An 18847-nucleotide genomic window follows, 5' to 3' on the forward strand; every position below is an offset into this window, starting at 1 on the left:
GTGTGCATGTGTCACATGGGTACCCTATGTGATTGGCAGAACGACCACAGGCCAAAGCAAAAAAGTTTTTAAAACTGGGCGTGACTCACTTAACAAAGTGTCTATGGAGATTCTCTGTCGTCCAAGTCCTGGTTGTGCCAAAGGTGCTTTTTTTCAAGAGGCTTTCTGGTTTTTCTTTGAAGACGTTTCGCTTCTCATCCAAGAAGCTTCTTCAGCTCTGACCGGATGGTGGAGAATGGAAGGATTTATACTCCTTGCAGACAGATGGTCATTTGCATCCTTTTAGCAAGTCATTGAGGCCACTTGGAAGTTTGTCTGTGTCCTCTGGGTCAGCTGAGTAGTGCAAATGGGTGTGACTACAACCCAGTCCTTTCAACAGTTCCAAGAAGGCTCCACACCCATTTGCACTACTCAGGTGACCCTGAGGACACAGGTAAAACTCCCAGTGGCCTCAATGGCTCTCTAAAATAGTGCAAATGACCAGCTGTCTGCAATAAATCCTTCTATTCCCCACCATCCAGTCAGAGCTGAAGAAGCTTCTCGGATAAGAAGCAAAACATCTTCCAACAAAAACCAGAAAGTCCAGCTGCCTCTTGAAAAAAGCACCTCTGGGTTAACAAAGCACCGTTTGAAGCGAGAAAGGTGGCAAATAAATTTGAAGAAATCAGTCAAACGATGGCCTCTCTTGGCAACAGAAATCCCAGTCCCAATTGCAGCTGTAAGTTGAGTTTGGAAGATGTGATCAGCCTCCTTCCAGGTAGGGTTTCGATGGGAGTTCCTTCCTTCGTTGGTTTTCCCTCATAAAGCTGGAGACAAGGAGGCTGAATGTGTCTTTCTTAGGGGAGAAAGACTTGGGGCTAAATTGTTTCTATACGAGGTCAGCTTCTTTTTAATTTCCCTTTCCATATCAGTGATTGGAATAACCAATCCAATTGGTTATTGGAGTCGGTTATTTTGCTGTGTGTGGGCTTCCCCCCCCCCCCATAAACCACAGACATTCCCACCCTGGGAAAAGTGATTGCAATCCAGGCATAAAATAAATCAGAAAATATGAGAGTTTTTCGTTTCCTCACTCCAGTGCTTCCCGATCCTTGATACCCGAGGCTTTGGTGGTTGGAAGCACTTGAGTCTCTTTGGTTCTGAAATATTTCACTTAGATTTCATTTTATTTACCTCTTAGGCACCGTTTTCTGAGGGGAACTGATTGATTCATCCTTAATCCTTTTTTCTTTGGAAAAAAGGGCTTGTGGTTGTTCCCCAAGCATACGCGAGAGCCGGACGGGAAGAATTAAAGCTTGCTGAAGTATTTGCAACCCTGCTAGGAAGTTGTTTTCCATTCAAGGCAGGAAAACGCTTCTGCTAAAATATAATCCCACTCTTTTAAATACACAGGAACCCCTTCAATGCAAAGAGAGAGCTGACATGAGAAAGAAGTTGGAGGTCTTTTGCAAACAATGTGGGAACCATGTCCAGCATTTCTGTTTATCCTCCCCTGAGCCAAATGCCAAGTGTCAATCAAGGCATATGGCCTCACCTGCTATAGACATAGCAATATTGGAAAGAAGCTATTTATAGCAAATGAGTAAACCAGAAACTCGGCTGGATGTCTGACCTGCCAGAAGCTGCAACAACTAGGTCGACACACAAGCGCAGGAGAAATTTCTCTGTCGAGTTCTTTAGTACAAAGGAACACACTTGGTCATTGAAAGAACAATGGTTTAGTCTGGCTCCTGTATGTAGGAGGTGGCTAGGCTGAGCCCGAAGGCGGGGTCAAACACATCATTAGTTTGGAGTCGTTGCATCCTTGACTGTTAATAGATCAGATTCTTATAAAGGGGGTTTAGTCAGGGTTGAAATAAGGAGTCCTTGGTGCTCTCCAAACTTGGTTGGTTTCTTGGAGACGTTTCATGACCAAAACTAGGTAACATCTACTAGCAAAGATGATGTTACCTAGTTTGGGTAATGAAACATCTCCAAGAAACCAACCAAGCTTGGAGAGCTCCAAGGACCTTTCAGATCAGATTCTTGTGTCTAAGTAGCATGAAGTAAACTTGGAGTACTTTTGAACTCTATCCTAGCTCCTGACTTCTTGTGCCTGACACTGTAATAGTAGGTGAGAATGACCCTGGGAGACTGGAAGAGTTGCTTCCTAGGAAGTGATCCGATAAGCAAGGACTTAGCCCTCCGCTGCAAAACAGGCAGAGAAAGACTATTGGGTGAAAAAAGGATGCCAAAGGCATTGAGGATAGGATAATGTCATCCGTTGAGTTGTGTCTGACTCTTGGCAATTCTGTGGGCCAGTGTTCCTTATTATTCTAGCCTTTTAATAGCAGACACCGACTGTGTCAATATCTTCATTGAACCTACTGAATCTCTGAAGCCCCAAGGAAGAGTCAGGAAACCGTTCTTAATTTTGAGGTCCTTGGGTTGGATTAATCTCAGCTAACCAGGTCCTTCTTGCACCAATTATTTTTACGTTAGGACTGGTAAGGGAGCACTTCCTTGCTCATTTATAACATTGGCATCAACTTCTATTGAGTTTCTCAACGGGGTCTCTTTTGGTTTAATTTAAATTGTACCCCAACATCCTTGGAGATTCACATGACTTGCTTACATCTTATATGGAATGTCAGGGGGCCATTAAGGAGAAAATATACCCCCATAAATCATGAATAGCAGCAGCTATTTTCATAGGTCTCCTTTCTGGTTCATCTCTTGTGGCTTTTTTTTTTTTTTTTTTGTCCATTCACCATGCTGCTATCCTCCAGGACAAAGCATGACTGATGCCTCTTGGCATCTTCCAGTGCAATTTATAGAAATTTCCTGGCATGGTTGAATGGGTCTATTAAACACCAGCTTGGCTACCTAGCCCCTAAAAATAGATTCTACCATCTATTGTCCATTGGAGGACTTGAGAAATTAAGGAATCAATTAACTGTCCCAACTTGGAGACAGGAAATGCAGGCTTCCAATTAACTTTACTTAAAAAGAGAACCACTTCTTAGAGCAGCCAAAAGCTCCATATTGTTCTTCCTCTATATTAAGCCAAGAGCTCATGAGATTTTTGCATGGAGTGAACAGTGAAGGAAGAAGAATCTATACCTGTCTGAAATTGCAGCATGTTTCTGAAATCTAAAAAAAACAAACAAACCCACCAAAATGGAGAGTGGGTTTAATGAATCTAGACTAAACCAGAGAAATCCAATCTTAATAACAGTGTGGTCAACCAGATAACTGATTATTTCCCACCCACCCCCTCCGCTGGATGCTCTAGATTTTCTAACTTTCAAAAGCTATTTTAAAAAAGAAAAGAGAGAAGGAATAGAAGAGATTGATAGGCTGTAAAACAATGAATAAGAATGTTCAGCAAGTCATTAGATTAGTGCTGCATATAGTATAAGAGAGATCCTATTGCAATTTAACATTTCAAAACCATTATTAAAATCAAATTGAGATTCAATAATTAAGCAGGGCAGTGAAGACAGTGTGTAGAAGTGTAATAAGAACCATCGATCAGAATGAACAACGAATAAGAGTTTCTTTCTAAAATCTAAGTAACTTAACACAGGGATTTTGGCGACAAGAGCTGGCTGAGCAGGAAAAATTTAGTTCAGATGAGGAAGGCCTGCCTTAGCTGTGCATATACATGAACACTATTTTATCAGGTTACGTTTTAAATTTGAATTTGACCCCGCCAGGACAGTCTCCTCTGATACTCCTGCAAAAATTATGATAATATTTTAACGCTGGAGTGACGGCATGGTAATAGTGCTGAATGAGGCCCAGTGAAATCAAGCTTCAAATTCTGACTTCGATGGGAAGCTTTGTATGATCTTAATCCGACTTATTTTTCTTAGCCTCACTTAATTTATAGATTCTTAGGAAGCGGGGGAGGGGGGGAGGAAGGAGATCCAGAACAGGGATTTAATAGTTCAATTTTAGTTTTGCAAAAGGAGGCATGCTTCCTTCTGCTAGACAGCGTTAGGCTTCGAAGTTTAGTGATTGTAACTTAGAAAGCAAATTTTTTAAGGCCAGCCACAGTTGCTATTGAAATATCAGTAAATCTGCAGCCTTAGCCACAAGTGGCTAAATCTTGAAACCTAACACCACCGAACAGACACTAGTCACAGTATCAATATTTCATGCTACATTCTGTTTCTTCCTAAAGGCTTAACTGAATAACAGATTTGGAAGGCATCTTGTAGGTCATCTAGTCCAACCCCCTGCTTAGGCAGGAAGCCCTACACCACTTCAGACAAATAATTATCCAACATTGTCTTTAAAACTTCCAGTGTTGGAGCATTCACAACTTCTGGAGGCAGGTTGTTCCACTGATTAATTGTCTTCACTGTTAGGAAATTTCTCCTTAGTTCTAAGTTGCTTCTCTCCTTGATGAGTTTCCATCCGTTGCTTCTTGTCCTGCCCTCATTTGCTTTGGAGAATAGCTTGACTCCCTCTTCTTTGGGGCAGCCCTTCAAATATTGCAACAATGCTATCATGGCACCCTAGTCCTTCTTTTCACTAGATTAGACATACCCAGTTCCTGCAACCGTTCTTCATATGTTTTAGTCTCCAGTCTCCAAATCATCTTTGTTGCTCTTCTCTGCACTCTTTTTAGAGTCTCAACATCTTTTTTTAATATTGTGGCAACCAAACCTTAATCGTCAACTTTGTGGGGTTTAATGGCACTCAAATCATAACCCCTGAATCAGAGTTAAGCTGTTTTCTTGGGCTGGGAAAGTACCTCGAAATGGAGACTTTCAGCTACAAATTGTCAGTCTCCTAAAAGTTGATACTTAAATACATCTTAGAATCTAGAAGGGTTAGATGAACCCTTAGATGAAGGGTTAGGAAAAGAAACTAGTTAAGTTAGAGGGGGGGAAGTATCCTTCCTTTTTTTAAAAAAATATATATCTTACTTCTAACTGCAGGCTTTTCCCCTGGTGGATTTTGCTAAAAATACATTTCTGATCAATAACATTTACGTTTGATGCTCTTTCTGTAGTCCCTTCTGTCTAAAGGATTACAGCCAGGCACGAGACCACGAGCATCTTAAAAGTAGCATCCTTGCCTGTTCAGGGATGCTACTTTTCAAATTCTTTCTGTCCCACTTCGATGTGTTCACCTTGATGAAAGGTTATGCTCTTGAGCGAAATTATTCTGATCGTTCCCCCAGTGCCATGGCAACAGATTATGATGTCAGCAGCAAAGGCAAGCGGTGGGGGGGGGGGAAACAGTTACTAAGAGGAAACAGATTATAAAAGGGGGGAAAAATCACTTTGCAATGCTGATTTTTTTTTCTTCTTCTCCAACTTCTTTTGTTTGCAAAAGTCTATGTCAAATTTTTTAATGATTTGATGAAGGTAGAAAGATATCACAATATTTTTGGGTTGGTTTGGGTTGTGTTTTTTAAGAATACTGTTTTACTTTTAAGCTTCCAATAAATGCAGGAAGGTCTTCATTTTGGGGTTTCTTAGAATGCAGCTTTATGATTCCTCCAGCTTGGGAATTCTGGGAGTTGAAATCCACGCATCTCTAAAAGCTACCAAGTTGAGACACTTAAATGTCCAGGTTTTGCATCCATGACCCTGTGAGTTTTAACATCCTCTTTGCACATACTGTGTGCTCCTGCGATGCTCCAGAGGGTGGTGTTGGAGTTATAGACCTTGGATGGGGGGGAATTGTCATAGCAACAAACCAGCATTGCAACCTATTGGTTCTAGGTTCTAGAGAGGCAAGGAGGATGGGGAAAGGAAGGCAGGAAAAGAGCAGAGATATTTACCCTGGTACACAAACCAGCTGTTATCAGTGGCCCGTCTCCAGATGTTTCAACTGTCCTTTTGAGGCTTCACAGCTTCCTAGTGGATCCCTCATGGACAAAAGCAGTTTGAGCAGCTCCCCTGAGAAATCCTGGCCACGATTCCACAAATAGCAGCGAAGGAATTCATATTCTAAAGCGCACAAGTAAATAATAGACAACCATCGGGCCAATTCATTAACGTCTAAATGTCAATATTTCGCTAATGGCGTAATTACCCTCTAAGCCCAAAATACCCCGTCTGCGAAACCAAACAGCAAACCATTTATCCTCAGGCAGTCAGGCATAATTATCGAGATTTTAAAAACACTAAATACACACTGTATTTATCTCTGTCGCAAGCCTGCAAAATTGGCTGACAACTTTCCTTTTGAACTAGCCGTGGGACCCCCTTGACTTCTACAAGCAACCCATATCTCTTCTCTGAAGGGCTTAATTTGCCACTATGAACGGCAGAAAGGCCAGATGTCCGTAATCTTCCTCAAGTCCCCTAGCGACAGGAAAGTCCCCTAGCATCTGTTCCCTAAAAGAAATCAGCTCTGCTTTTGTTTTTAAGTTGATGGGGCCGAGAAGCAGGAAGGACAGCCTTTTTGTAGAGGAATTCTCCTTTGCCCCGGCGATCGATGCACGAGGTCCGTAGGAGAAGAAAAGTCTTCTTGCATTCAAGGCACCAAAGTTGGCCTGCTGTTGGGATCAACAGTTCAGCTTGCAGATTTCCAGGTCCAAGCCATCTGCAAGGACTTGCTCTAGAACTGGGTCGCAGTTCCAACCGGGTGATAACAGGTGGTCCTCAGGTTATGACCGTATTCTCATAAATGAGTAGAGAGGAGAACCTTTTAGCTGGGATGCCCCTGCTTTCATCATGGAAGAGATATATAGATGAGAGATGATAGAGAGATGGAGAGAGATAGAGGTGTGTGTGTGTGTGTGTGTGTGTGTGTGTGAGAGAGAGAGAGAGAGAGAGAGAGAGAGAACTAGGTAGGTAGGTAGATAAATAGATGGATAGATGAGAGAGAGATAGAAATAGAAATAGAAATAGATAGAGAGATTATAGATGCTAAATAGAGATGGAGAGATAGATAGGAGAGAGAGATGATAGATAGATATAGATGATATAGAGATAGAGATATGGATGGACTGACAGATATAGAGATGATAGAGAGAAAGAGAGAGAGAGATGATAGAGAGAGATAAAGATAGTCAAATAGATAGATAGATAGATAGATAGATAGATAGATAGATAGATAGATAGATAGATAGATAGATAGATAGATAGATAGATAGATAAAGATAGATAAGATAGAGATAGATGATACATATAGAGATAGAGATAGAGAGATGATAGAAAGAGAGAGAGAGATGATAGAGAGAGATAAAGATAGTCAAATAGATAGATAGATAGATAGATAGATAGATAGATAGATAGATAGATAGATAGATAGATAGATAGATAAAGATAGATAAGATAGAGATAGATGATAGATAGAGATAGAGATAGAGAGATGATAGAGAGAAATAGAGAGAGATGATAGATAGATAGATAGATAGATAGATAGATAGATAGATAGATAGATAGATAGATAGACAGACAGACAGACAGACAGACAGACAGACAGACAGACAGATATAGATAGATTGGGGGGGCAGAATCATCCCTTTGAAAAGCTTCCTCTGGAGAAATGATCCAACTAATTTCTCAGCCTGAAAAATCTGAGGACAGGTTTTCTTCCGTTGTTTGGGAGCAGTTCCATCGTTGAACCCCAAAATAGTTTTCTTTCTGCCTTTCCAGCTAGTTTTTTGAATGCCTAGTTTTTTTGGGCGAGAAGGACAACTTCCTGCCCCTCTCCGCTTCTAGCATTCCGGAGGGTTGGACACTGTCCCAGTCTGGAATTAGCACTAGGCTGGAGAGCTCAAGATCCCATAGCCCCTTGAAGCTGACAGCCCTTCATCGAACACCTCCCTGTCTCGAGTGGGTTACAGGGGCTTCCAGAGGCACCGCGTGATCTGGTTATGGCAAGGCTTGGATTACAAACAGAAGAGGAAATAGATTTAAATCCTCGCTGGGTTATTTTGCTGTTTGGGAGCAACCGGTCCATGATCACGGAGGCACCGGCGGGAGAAAATCCAAGATGGGCTTTGAGAAGGACAGCAGAAATATTTCACCTATGATGCGTCCAACCTAATCAAAGCCTCCTTGCTTTTGGCAACCTTAATCCAGACACCCCTGGATTCAACCCTAGCAATGATTCAACAGTGTTGTATTTTAGTGTCTCGTTACTAATTCTAAGTTTTATCAGAGACTCTCTAGCTAGCAGTGGTGGGATTCAGCCAGTTCGCACCGGTTCACTAGAACCGGTTGTTAACTTTCTGAGCAGTTGGGTGAACTGGTTGTTGGAATAAATCATTACGAGAAAGAGAAACCGGTTGTTAAATCATCTGAATCCCATTTGAATCTAGGATGGGTTGTCTTAATAGAATCTTTCTTATTTCTTTGTTTGCGTATATAATGTATAGGTTGCCTCTGAGGAACTCTGGGTTGTTTCCGGCATACAAGATTTTAAGAGCAGATATTCTGCATCCCCTGATGAAGAATATCTACTGTTAACTCTCAGGAAATCATCATTTTGTGCCACTGTTTAGCAGTGGTATGGCTTGCCTCCAGAAGTTGTGGTTGCTCCAACCCTGGAGTTTTTAAAGAAAAAAAAAAAAAAAGAAATCGGACAATCATTTGTCTGAAATGGTCTAGGGTTTCCTGACTGAACAGGGGGTTGGACTGGAGGATCTTCAAGGTCCCTTCCAACTCTCTTCTTCTGTGATTCTGTTACCTTGGGCGGGCCACGTTGGGGATTTGATCAGATCATGTTTTTGCTTTGTTGAATGTAGGAGTGGGTTAGTTCAAAAGGGTTTCCTTTTACACCTTTGTAATCTGCATACCTGTTTCCCACCCACCCCACTCCCCCCAAAAAAAATCAGGTTCCCCCAAGGAAAAGTTGTGTGTTTGGTAAAGCTTTCACTTAGCCTGCCTTTCCTAGAATGATGGTTTAAGATATATGCTCTCGTAGAAGCTGCAACGTAAGCCTGTTGTAAGTATGTAGGAGTGAGCCGTTCTGCCTTTTGTGTTCTCCTCTCTCTGTCTCCTTCATCCGACCAAGTACGTTGATCCACAGCATTTTAATTTTCCTTCCAGCGGTGTTCTCTTCCCTTCTGTCCCTTCCCTGCTTCTCACCACCTTCCTCTGATCACGACAAACTTGATTTTCTCCTCTAGGTTTTTTCTTAAGTTTTCTTTTCAGTTGTTTTTTTACCCTTTTCATTCTAACTTTAGTTCATTTTGTTGTGTGGTAACCGCAGTTATGGATGACACCTCTCCTGGCACACAGGAATATATTATGTTACGGCAAGACTCCATCCAATCTACGGAACTAAAGAAAAGACAGTCCCCTTTCCGAACTAAATGCCATGAAATCTTCTGTTGTCCTCTGAAGCAAGTCCACCTCAAAGAGAATACCGAGCCCGAAGGTTTGTGCTCCGTGCATCTTCCTTTTGCTTTTTCCCTTCCTTTTTTTTTTTTTGGTTTTCCTTCTCCTCCTTGGATTCTTTTTCTCTTTCCTTTTTTTCCCCCTCATTTCTTCTTTTGCTTTTGTTTTCTGGAAAGCCTGTGCCTGGCCTGTTGAGTCTCGTATGTTCAACTTCTGATCTGCACCTGATGCAACGGGAAACAAGAATCTGCCTAGAATTTGTCTCTCCTCCTTGTTTTTTGCTTGCTTGTAAGTGTGGGGAAGAGCCTGTGATTTTACCCACACACAAATGGGACTTTTATAGCCGTAAAGAAGCTATTTGTCCCCCTTTGAGGCATTAATAAAAGGTCTCTCCATGTTGTTTTCATTGACTTCTGGCTGCAAAATTTGCTTGCTCTTCTAAAAGAATATCGTGGAGTTTCCGGTTTCTTCCCAGCTCCGGGCCTTTCATCCATCCCTGGAGTTATCTTGATGCTTTTAACATTGCCCTGAGCTGGGGAGAATTATTATTACCCTGTACTTGAAATGTAATTCTTGGGTCCTTCATGAAAGCTTGGTTTGTGCATTGCTTCTGCTGATCTTCCCAAAATTGCTTACACGAGCTGAAGTTTGGCAAAGCAGCATAAGGTTTTCTGCATGTCCAGTTGCACTTTGGAAAGTCTCTTGCATGACGTAGAACAAAACTGGAATGCCTCTCTCTCTCTCTCTCCTGCCCTTTGTTTAATTTATTCTCCAGAGATCAGGTATCATTTGATGGTTGATGAATTTGCTTGTTTATGACTTGTGAAAAGCAAACTTTGGTTTTCCTTGCCTGTGGTGGGGGTGTTGGTATATGAGATTAAACCATCTTTCCTTTTTCTTTTTCTGTTTTTTGGGGACAACTGAATTCTTGGTACTTCTATAATGTTTTCTCTCATGTGTTTTGTTTTGTTTTAAATTACTGCCTCAATTCTACCTGGTAAGATTTCGCATGTTTTACAACCGCTTCCATATATGGTTATTTAGCTAATGAATTCTTTTGAGGGATTGTCTACATACGTGGATTTGATTCGGTATTTAAGGCTAGATGGTTTTGGCTGGTGATGAACAAACTGTGGTTTCCTTTGATTTAGGGTTAGAGTGAGGTTTAGGGCATCACTTGGATGCATTCAAGCTATCTACTAAAGTTGCTATATCTCTGTTCCTTCCCAAGCAAGCATCTAGGTCAGGGTTGTCAAATTCGATTTCATTGAGGGCCTCATTCAGGGTTGTGTTTGACTTCTAATCTAGGTCTTGATCAACACAAAATGGTTGTGTGGTATGATCATGCTTAAATGCAAGGTTGTGTGGTTAGATCATGCTTAAATGCAATTATGGGTCAGCCAAGGACACTACTAGTAGAGGTAATATGTTGTAGTTTCATCATTCAAGCTGTTGGCCCCTCTTTCCATCATTTAGTTCTCATCCATCGCCAAACTCTGAATGGTGATGATGATGATGGAGAAGGCATTTGTCCAGTCTTCTGGATGGCTGACCACAGTGCAAAGTTTCCCATCACTTTCAGATAGACAAATATTTCTTAACTTGGCTCTTACATATGCGAGTCTTCTCCCAAAGCATACATTTTTGCTCTGTTGACTATTCAAATAATGTCCTCAAGAGAACTTTCCCCTTCTCTTGAGGCTTAGTCTGTTAAATCAAAACTTCCATCATCCCACCAGCAAGTTGGCTGGGGATGATGGGGTTGTTGAGTCCAACATGCAAGGAAGTGATAGCGCTGGGAGAGGGACTGGTATGAACCTGGATGTAGTAGCTACACATATGCTTTCAACCGCGATATCCAGTTTTTGTTTTTTGTTTTTCAAAAAATAGAATTTCCTTGAAGTTTAATCTCTTGTGATTAAGGTACGAAAAACAAAGGTTCTTAAATCTGTGAACTGCTGGGTCTTTTATGTTCAACTTTCCTTTCGAATGCATAATTTCTTCCAAGTTTTGCCGTGTCATTGACTGCCAAATGTTCCAAGGTCAATAACGTCACAGTGCCACAGGTTGCATCCCCCAAAGTGAAAGGTGTTGTTTTTGTGAGGTTTCAGCTATTTGGTGCTTTGTTGCCGTTCACCTGGACCTTCCTAATCTTCTCTCTCAAGTTGCTCCCTTGGATTTTGTTGACCCCAGGGAGAGACGTATGTTTTCATGATGGTTGGAGCGGAGTCTTTGACAGTGGTTTCTTTTGTCCCGCACATGCTGTCCAGCGAGGCTGTCCACTTAGATCTGTTTTTGGTTTTTTTTTGTGCTTGATTCACAGGACAAGATTGTTTGTGTTGCAAATGTGTCCTCACAGATGAGGAATGTCTTGTAGTGGAAAGGAAGCAAAAAGCTTTTGAGGCAGACTTGTGCAAATGGTCCAGCTGACACATATACACCCCAAACGGTGGAAAATGCATAAACATCAGCTGAGCATTCATCATCTGCACACGTCCATCCAGAGAAAGACTGAATGTCCAGTTATGGTTCAGCAGAAATAGACAGAAACTGGAGATAATCCATTGGACGAATGGTAACTTTCAAGTTTAAAATGGTTTATTAAGCTGGTTCATCCTTAAGTTACTGACCTTCTGGTTAATAGGAAGCCTCCATATATCAATTGCACCTCCGCTATCCAGCAAACATGACCAAGTACAAAGAAGGCTAGAAACAAGCAACATCAGAAGATAACCAGATGTCCGTCTCCTGGACGACTTCTAGGAAGGACACCAAAATGGCCTACGTTGATTGGATTTTAAAAAACTGGAATGAATTGGGTATGGCCAGTCTAGGAAAAAGAAGGACCAGGGGGGACATGACAGTAGTCTTCCAGTATCTGAGGGGCTGCTCCAAAGAAGAGGGGGTCAACTTATTCTCCAAAGCACCTGAAGGCAGGACAAAAAGCAACGGATGGAAACTCATCAAGGAGAGAAGCAATCTGGAATTGAGGAGAAACAGTGAGGACAATTAACCAGTGGAACAGCTTGCCTCCAGAAGCTGTAGGGGCTTCATCACTGAAGGTTTTTAAGAAAAGATTGGACAGCCACTTGTCTGAAATGGTGTAGGGTTTCCTGCTTGACCAGGGGGTTGGACTAGAAGACCTCTAAGGTCCCTTCCAGCTCTGTTTTGGTTGAAATTGAAATTTAGATGTCCTCTTGCTTTGCACATTGAGCCTCTTGGCAGAACATTGATTGTCTTTTTACACTGGGATGTTCGTTCAACTGGGCTTGATATCCTCAAATGCAAATGTTTTCATAGATTTTTTTCCTGGATTTTAACACACTTTCCTTCTTTTCTAAAGAAGTTTTTCTCTCTCCCTCCCTCCCTCCCTCCTTCCCTCCCTATCCACAAACAAACACACAAATACACACACACACACAGTTGCTGGATCCTAAAGCATTTTCCTTTCCTCCTTTCCTTTCCTTTCCTTTCTTTCCTTTCCTTTCCTTTCTTTCCTTTCCTTCTCTATTTCCTTTCCTTCTTTCCTTTCTCCCTTTTTCCTTTCCTTTCCTTTTCTCCTTTCCTTTCCTTTCCTTTCCTTTCCTTTCCTTTCCTTTCCTTTCTTACCTTTCCTTTCTTTCCTTTCCTTCTCTATTTCCTTTCCTTTCTCCCTTTTTTCCTTTCCTTTCCTTTCCTTTCCTTTCCTTTCCTTTCCTTTCCTTTCCTTTCCTTCTCTTTTGCATCTCATCTGTTGCTATTTCAGGGACATATGCCCTCCTTAAATCATTCTTCCAGAATTGTTTTTTTGATGACAAGTCCCTCAGTCTCATTCTGATACACAAATGAATAACAAAGGACAAATGCTATTTTTCTTCCTTTTTTTTTTCCTTCCGAGGATCGGTATTGCTGTTCACAAAAGAGCATGGGCAAAAAGAGAGAAAACGATGATGCTATCTAGCCACACATGTTGAATGAATATTGATCTTGTAGAAATGGAAACAAGTGGTGCTGATTGCAGGAATATTATACATCACCAGCTGGGAGAATAACACGGGAGAGTAGATTTGGTCTGGGAAAAAAAAATACATATTCATGAATATTCTCTCCCTTTTATTCCTCCAAAGCATGAGTTCTAAAGATGGAGTGTTTCTTTGTGGGGTTTTTTCCCTCTTTTTGGAGTCCATGAGGTCTGCTTTGGCTTGTTCTAGAAGATTTTTGCTAGCAGAAATCGCTGTCTGACACCTTTCAATGTAGGGCAATGTTAAGAAGAAGCCTTTAATTAATTCCACTCTGAAGTGCATGAACAGGTTTTTAACCTGGGACGGCAATGTCTGAAGAAGGGAGAGGCCTTCAACCTGCATTCCAGCCTCCCCCATTGTATTGAGCTACAAAAATTACATACAATTTGGATTGGCCCAGAAGAGAAATTGTTATCAAAAATATATAATCACCAATTAGAATTCAATAGAGCAGAGGAGATTGTGAAGGGATCGACGATAGCATGGGGCAAAAAGAATTGGGTACAGTATTGAGCTAATGGGGGGAAATGTGGGATACAAATTACAAGATAACAAAATCGGCAGCTTACAAAGAAAACCAATTTAAAATGTTTTATCTCTGGCATTTGGTGCCCCCAAGGCTGGCTAAGATTTACCCAAATTTAAAACCAAACTGTTGGAAGTTTAGACAACAACAAGGTGCTTTCTACCCTATGTGGTGGTTATGCCCTAAAGTGAAAAAAATATTGGAAGAAAATACAGGTGTGGCTGCAGGAACTAATAGGAAGACTAATAAGAAGAGGACATTTTGTTTCCACCCTGTCATTATGAACTTCCGAGGATTTCATGGGAAGAATAAGTAGCAGAAGGACCTTGGATGCAAACCCTTGTTCAACCCATCCTCAAAACCTGTAGAACAGCCCGAACTTAGGCAAATAGTTTCCACATCAAAAGGGATGCTTTTTGGAGGGTAATGTAATGGTAGGTTCTTCCCAGCATCGGTCACTTCCATTCCTCCCTCCACTTCATTTTGGAGGGGGGGGAGCGAAAAGAAAATGGTGCCCTTAAAAGATATACCACTGGTAACTTTGGCAGCCCAATTCTCTCTCGTACACACACAGGCTGTAATTGTGTCACTGGGGAAGGATACAAGCCTGCTAGGTAGACTAGATTATGAAATCAACATCCCAGCAAGGCTTAAATTCCTTTCAGGTTGATTATGATGTGAGAACGCTAGAAGTCTTTGGTCTTCCTCCTTATGGTCAGTGAATTAGGGAGGTGTGTGTCTCAGCCACTTCAGATGTTGGACCTTCTAGACTTCAAAACATGTTTTACTCTTTGTCCCCTTGCCATTGGAACAGAGGTGGTATTCAGCCGGTTCTGACCAGTTCTGGAGAACCAGTAGCGGAAATTTTGAGTAGTTCAGAGAACCGGCCAATCCCACCTCTGACTGGCCCCGCCAACCCCATCTCTTCTCTGCCTCCCATTAAGTCCCAGATGAGTGGCTGGGTCTTCTTTTGTTGCCCTGCACAGGAGAATGGAGCTGGAAAGCAGGTTAGTGGGGTGGGGAGCAGAGGTGGCATTCAGTAGGTTCTGACCAGTTCTGGAGAACCAGTAACAGAATTTTTGAGAAGTTTAAAGAACCAACAAATACCACCTCTGACTGGAGATTTTACAGTATCCTTCCCCTGCCACACCCACCAAACCATGCCCACAGAACCAGTAATAAAAATTTTTGAATCCCACCACTGCAGTGGAACTCATCTATCTCCATCAAGGCCATTTTCCTCCCCCATTTCAACCGTTATCCTTGCTAAAACTATCTATGTAGGGTGGGCTGTGGATAACACTCCAAAAGTGAGTGCAGTCAGGAATCCAGATAAATCCAGTGGGAAAAAATAGGGGATAAGTTGGGTAAAAAATCATAATCACTCCATTAAAATATATCCAGAAATAAAACCAATATTCATGTTCTGGCCAAGACCTCTGGATTAGCTCACTGGTAGAGATGATCTGTCTTTGGTTATTGGAGGAAAGGAAAACCTCTGTAGAATGAAGCAAACCCCAAACTGCTCCATTGAACCCCAAGAATGCTGATCTTGGTAGCTCATCCAACTTCTAACATGATTGTGGCCAACCTTTGCAGTCTCCCAAATTCCCCAGAGAGGAAGATAAATGGAAGAGTCACCTGGCCATAAATACCATAAATTCCCCAGACATTTGTGTGTGTCTCTTCTACATTAGCTGGAGGCAAATGCGCCGAAGACACACACTGCTGTTCTTGAGAAGAGATGCAACAGCCAAAGGGCTACCAGCATGTCTTCTTACTGTGATTTGTTTTCCTAATGATATAAAGTGTCAGCTCCTGTTTTTTCTTTCTTTCTTTCTTTTTTTCTGAAAGGAAAGGGCTGCAAAGCCAAGTCTGGTTTTGAAAATCTAATTTGTTCAGGCTCTAATGAGGTGGTGTGTTTTGCATGTGTTGGCTAGCTTCTTCTTTGAAAAAAAACAGAGGAAATGAAGAAGGAAAAACACATCCTTTGGATTGCAGTAGTCTTATAATCACACCTTTGGCATGAAGCCCTAGCTCGTTTCTTTCTTTTTTAATGAGATTATCTCTTCCTCCTGCTTCCTTTTCTCTGTACACTCTCTCTCTCTCTCTCTCTCTCTCTCTCTCTCTCTCTCTCTCTCTCTCTCTCTCTCTCTCTCTCAGTTTTCTAGAAGAGACTGGACTGCTATTGGTCATAAATGGTGCAGGGTCTGCTTGGCGTGGAGTGGGGGTTGGACTTGATGACCTGCAAAGTCCCTTCCAACTCTGTTAATCTGTATCTACATCTATTTATGCTTCTCTCTCTTTTTATCTTGGGTTGATTTGCAGTGTCTTTCCAGGAGCTCTGCTTAGTCCTGTAAGTTCCCAAAATGTTCGCTTCAGTCTTCTTTCTCCCTCTGTACTGCATCACAGTACAAGCTACATAAACAAACAAGACATAGAACATCCTTCTCCACCGCAGCAGACACTTCTGAATCACACATTACAAAATCATGATGAATGTCAAACGGCCCATTACGTTTGCAGAAGCAATAAGTGTAACAGCACAGCCAAAACTGAACATTCACCAACAGGCTGGCTGGTTGGCTTAGTGTGTGTTTGTGTGTGTATCTATATATCTATATCTATATCTATATCTATATCTATATCTATATCTATTATATCTATATCTATATCTATATCTATATCTATATCTATATCTATATCTATACCTACCTATATCTATCTATCTATCTATCTATCTATCTATCATCTATCTATCTATCCTTGAAGCCGATTGAATATACAGACAGACAGATTAACCGAGTTGGAAGGGACCTTGTAGGTCATCTAGTTCAACCCTCCCAACCAAGCTGGAAACCCTACACCTTTTCTGACAGATGGCAGTTGTCAGAATTCTGGAACTTAACCCCAATTAAATTATGAGTCTTGAGCCAAACTTCCAAAACTTCAAAAGGATTTATTGAAAGTTAAAAGGTCTGGCATTGCCTGGGTGTAGCTGACTCTGAGGCACATCATTCATTGTCACCCTTGACCCTGGTTTTCCCCCACCCCCTGGGTGTATTGTAATTCATATTCTCCAATGGGACACCTCCATAGCCCAGAGTCATCAATCATGCTCTCCAGTTAGAATTTTGCACAGCAGAAACTCCAGTCACCTAGTTACTATCTCTGAAAAACTATTTATGGAATGCACTTTCAATTTCCAAGCTGCTGCACTGCTCCTCCCTCCCTTTCCGTTGGCAACACTAAAAAGATAATAGAAATATTTTATGAGTTGACAGCAGTCCTGTCTATTCTTGAAAGCACTGGGTCCCTCTTTGACTCAGATCCATTTAATTGAAATCCATCTTTCCCCCTTCCCCCTCTCTCTTCTCTTGTCAGTTTTCTCCTCCACTCTGTAACTTCTTGAAATTCTTTCTGCTGGATTGGAAAAATGGAGGCACCGGTTATTAACACAGTGCCCTGTTCCACTTCTTGTCATAAGCTGCCTCCTGTCATGTCAGAGAGCCGAAACTCTTTCCCAACATAGGAGCCATTATTTAGACATCAAGGGAAGGAAAAGCTAGATTGGAAGGAAAGAGAACCATTCAGATCTTCTCCACACCAGTCCTGACGTCAATCTTTGGAGGCAGTAAAAAGGCTGTTTTATTTTTATCCGACTCAGTTCTTTTCGCTTAGAATTGTTCATTGTTGGTATTCATTTTAGGAAATCTATTTCCAAGGAGGTGTGCTTGAGAATGCTTAAACAGACGCCTTGCGTGTTAAATCATAATTAATCTTAATAGTAGATTACTTGTGGCTTTGTGTTGGGGTCCTCTTGTAAGTGATGAGTTTCATTCCTTTTTATTCTAGCTGCAAATCACCTCCTAGTCAAAGGTGTTTTCGTTCCCTTTTAGACTTCGATACCAAAGCTTTAGCTACGCACACATTTCTTTCCAAGTGTGAAACCTGACTGTGAGCCTACCAACGTGCAGAAACGTAACTGAGCTGAAAGTGCTAACAAGGGTGTGTTGGCTTGCAGGGGTTTTTTGGTTCTCTCCTTTTGCAAAAAAAAAAAAACCTGGTTGTTAGCACCCCATCAAAATTCTTAGCTCAACGGAAGAGGTGATAGAACAATCTAATCTATCAATGCGGTGAGCAATGGCACATCACTTCTGGGCTAATGGCCAGGTCTGGCATCCTCATTAAGGCCAGGGGCTCCACTATCCCTCTCTCACCCACTCTGTCCTCCCTTCCCAAGGAGCAGGGTGAGCGTCCCTAAATAGATGACATCAGGACAAAACTGGGGTTTTAAAAAGTAGTGTAAATCCAATCAAAATTAAATGAAATAGAACGGTGATTGTCCACATCTTTAATACTTCCTTCCTTCTGCAAAACTGAAAATTACAATAGGGGGAAAAAAGTAGAGGGGGATGGGGTTAGACCCCAAAAAACTCTTGGGGGGGATACATGCAGAGGTGGTATTCAGCCAGCTCTGACCAGTTCTGGAGAACCGGTAGGGGAAATTTTGAGTAGTTTGGAGAACCAGCCAATACCACCTCTGACTGGCCCCACCAACCCCATCTATTCTCTGCCTCCCATTGAGTCCCAGCTGATTGTCTGGTCTCCTTTGGTGCCCTGCACAGGAGAACGGGGCTGGAAAGCAGGTTAGTGGGATGGGGAGGAAAGGGGGATTTTGCAGTATCCTTCCCCTGCCACACCCACCAAGCCATGCCCACAGAACTGGTAGTAGAAATAATTTGAATCCCATCACTGGGTACATGCCATTCTAGCGCCTCTGAGCTGTGGCTTAGCTGGAAATTAATAGCTGTGCTTTATTTCTTCAATCATCTGGAAGCATTTCTTTCGTGTTCTACACTAGAAGGATATTCGTAGTTCAGGGTTGAAAGGAGGAGTGCTTTGTGCCTCTCTGAGTGTGGTTGTTTTCTTGCAGATGTTTCATGACCCAGCTAGGTAACAACATCAGTGCTCTTTTATGTTCGTTTCACAAAGGTGCATTTATTCGCCATTTCATGATCATT

General features: G+C 41.8%; 1 protein-coding gene across 4 annotated transcripts in view; it reads left to right on the forward strand.

Moving 5' to 3' along the window:
- Positions 1 to 18847, forward strand: part of FGF13 (fibroblast growth factor 13) — a 117066-nt gene that overhangs the window by 42756 nt on the left and 55463 nt on the right. For 3 of the 4 annotated variants that reach the window (XM_026685318.2, XM_087971921.1, XM_087971922.1), the window contains one exon: positions 9169 to 9336. The exons of the other annotated variant lie outside the window; for it this stretch is intronic. In XM_026685318.2, coding sequence (XP_026541103.1) covers positions 9169 to 9336 — 168 coding nt within the window. The remainder of the gene's footprint in view (positions 1 to 9168; positions 9337 to 18847) is intronic. 4 annotated transcript variants of the gene reach the window in all.

The sequence above is a fragment of the Notechis scutatus genome, chromosome 10, assembly GCF_049901735.1.
Source record: "Notechis scutatus isolate UNSWTSFEM ecotype Mainland chromosome 10, rNotScu1.2, whole genome shotgun sequence".
Taxonomy (NCBI): Eukaryota; Metazoa; Chordata; class Lepidosauria; order Squamata; family Elapidae; genus Notechis; species Notechis scutatus.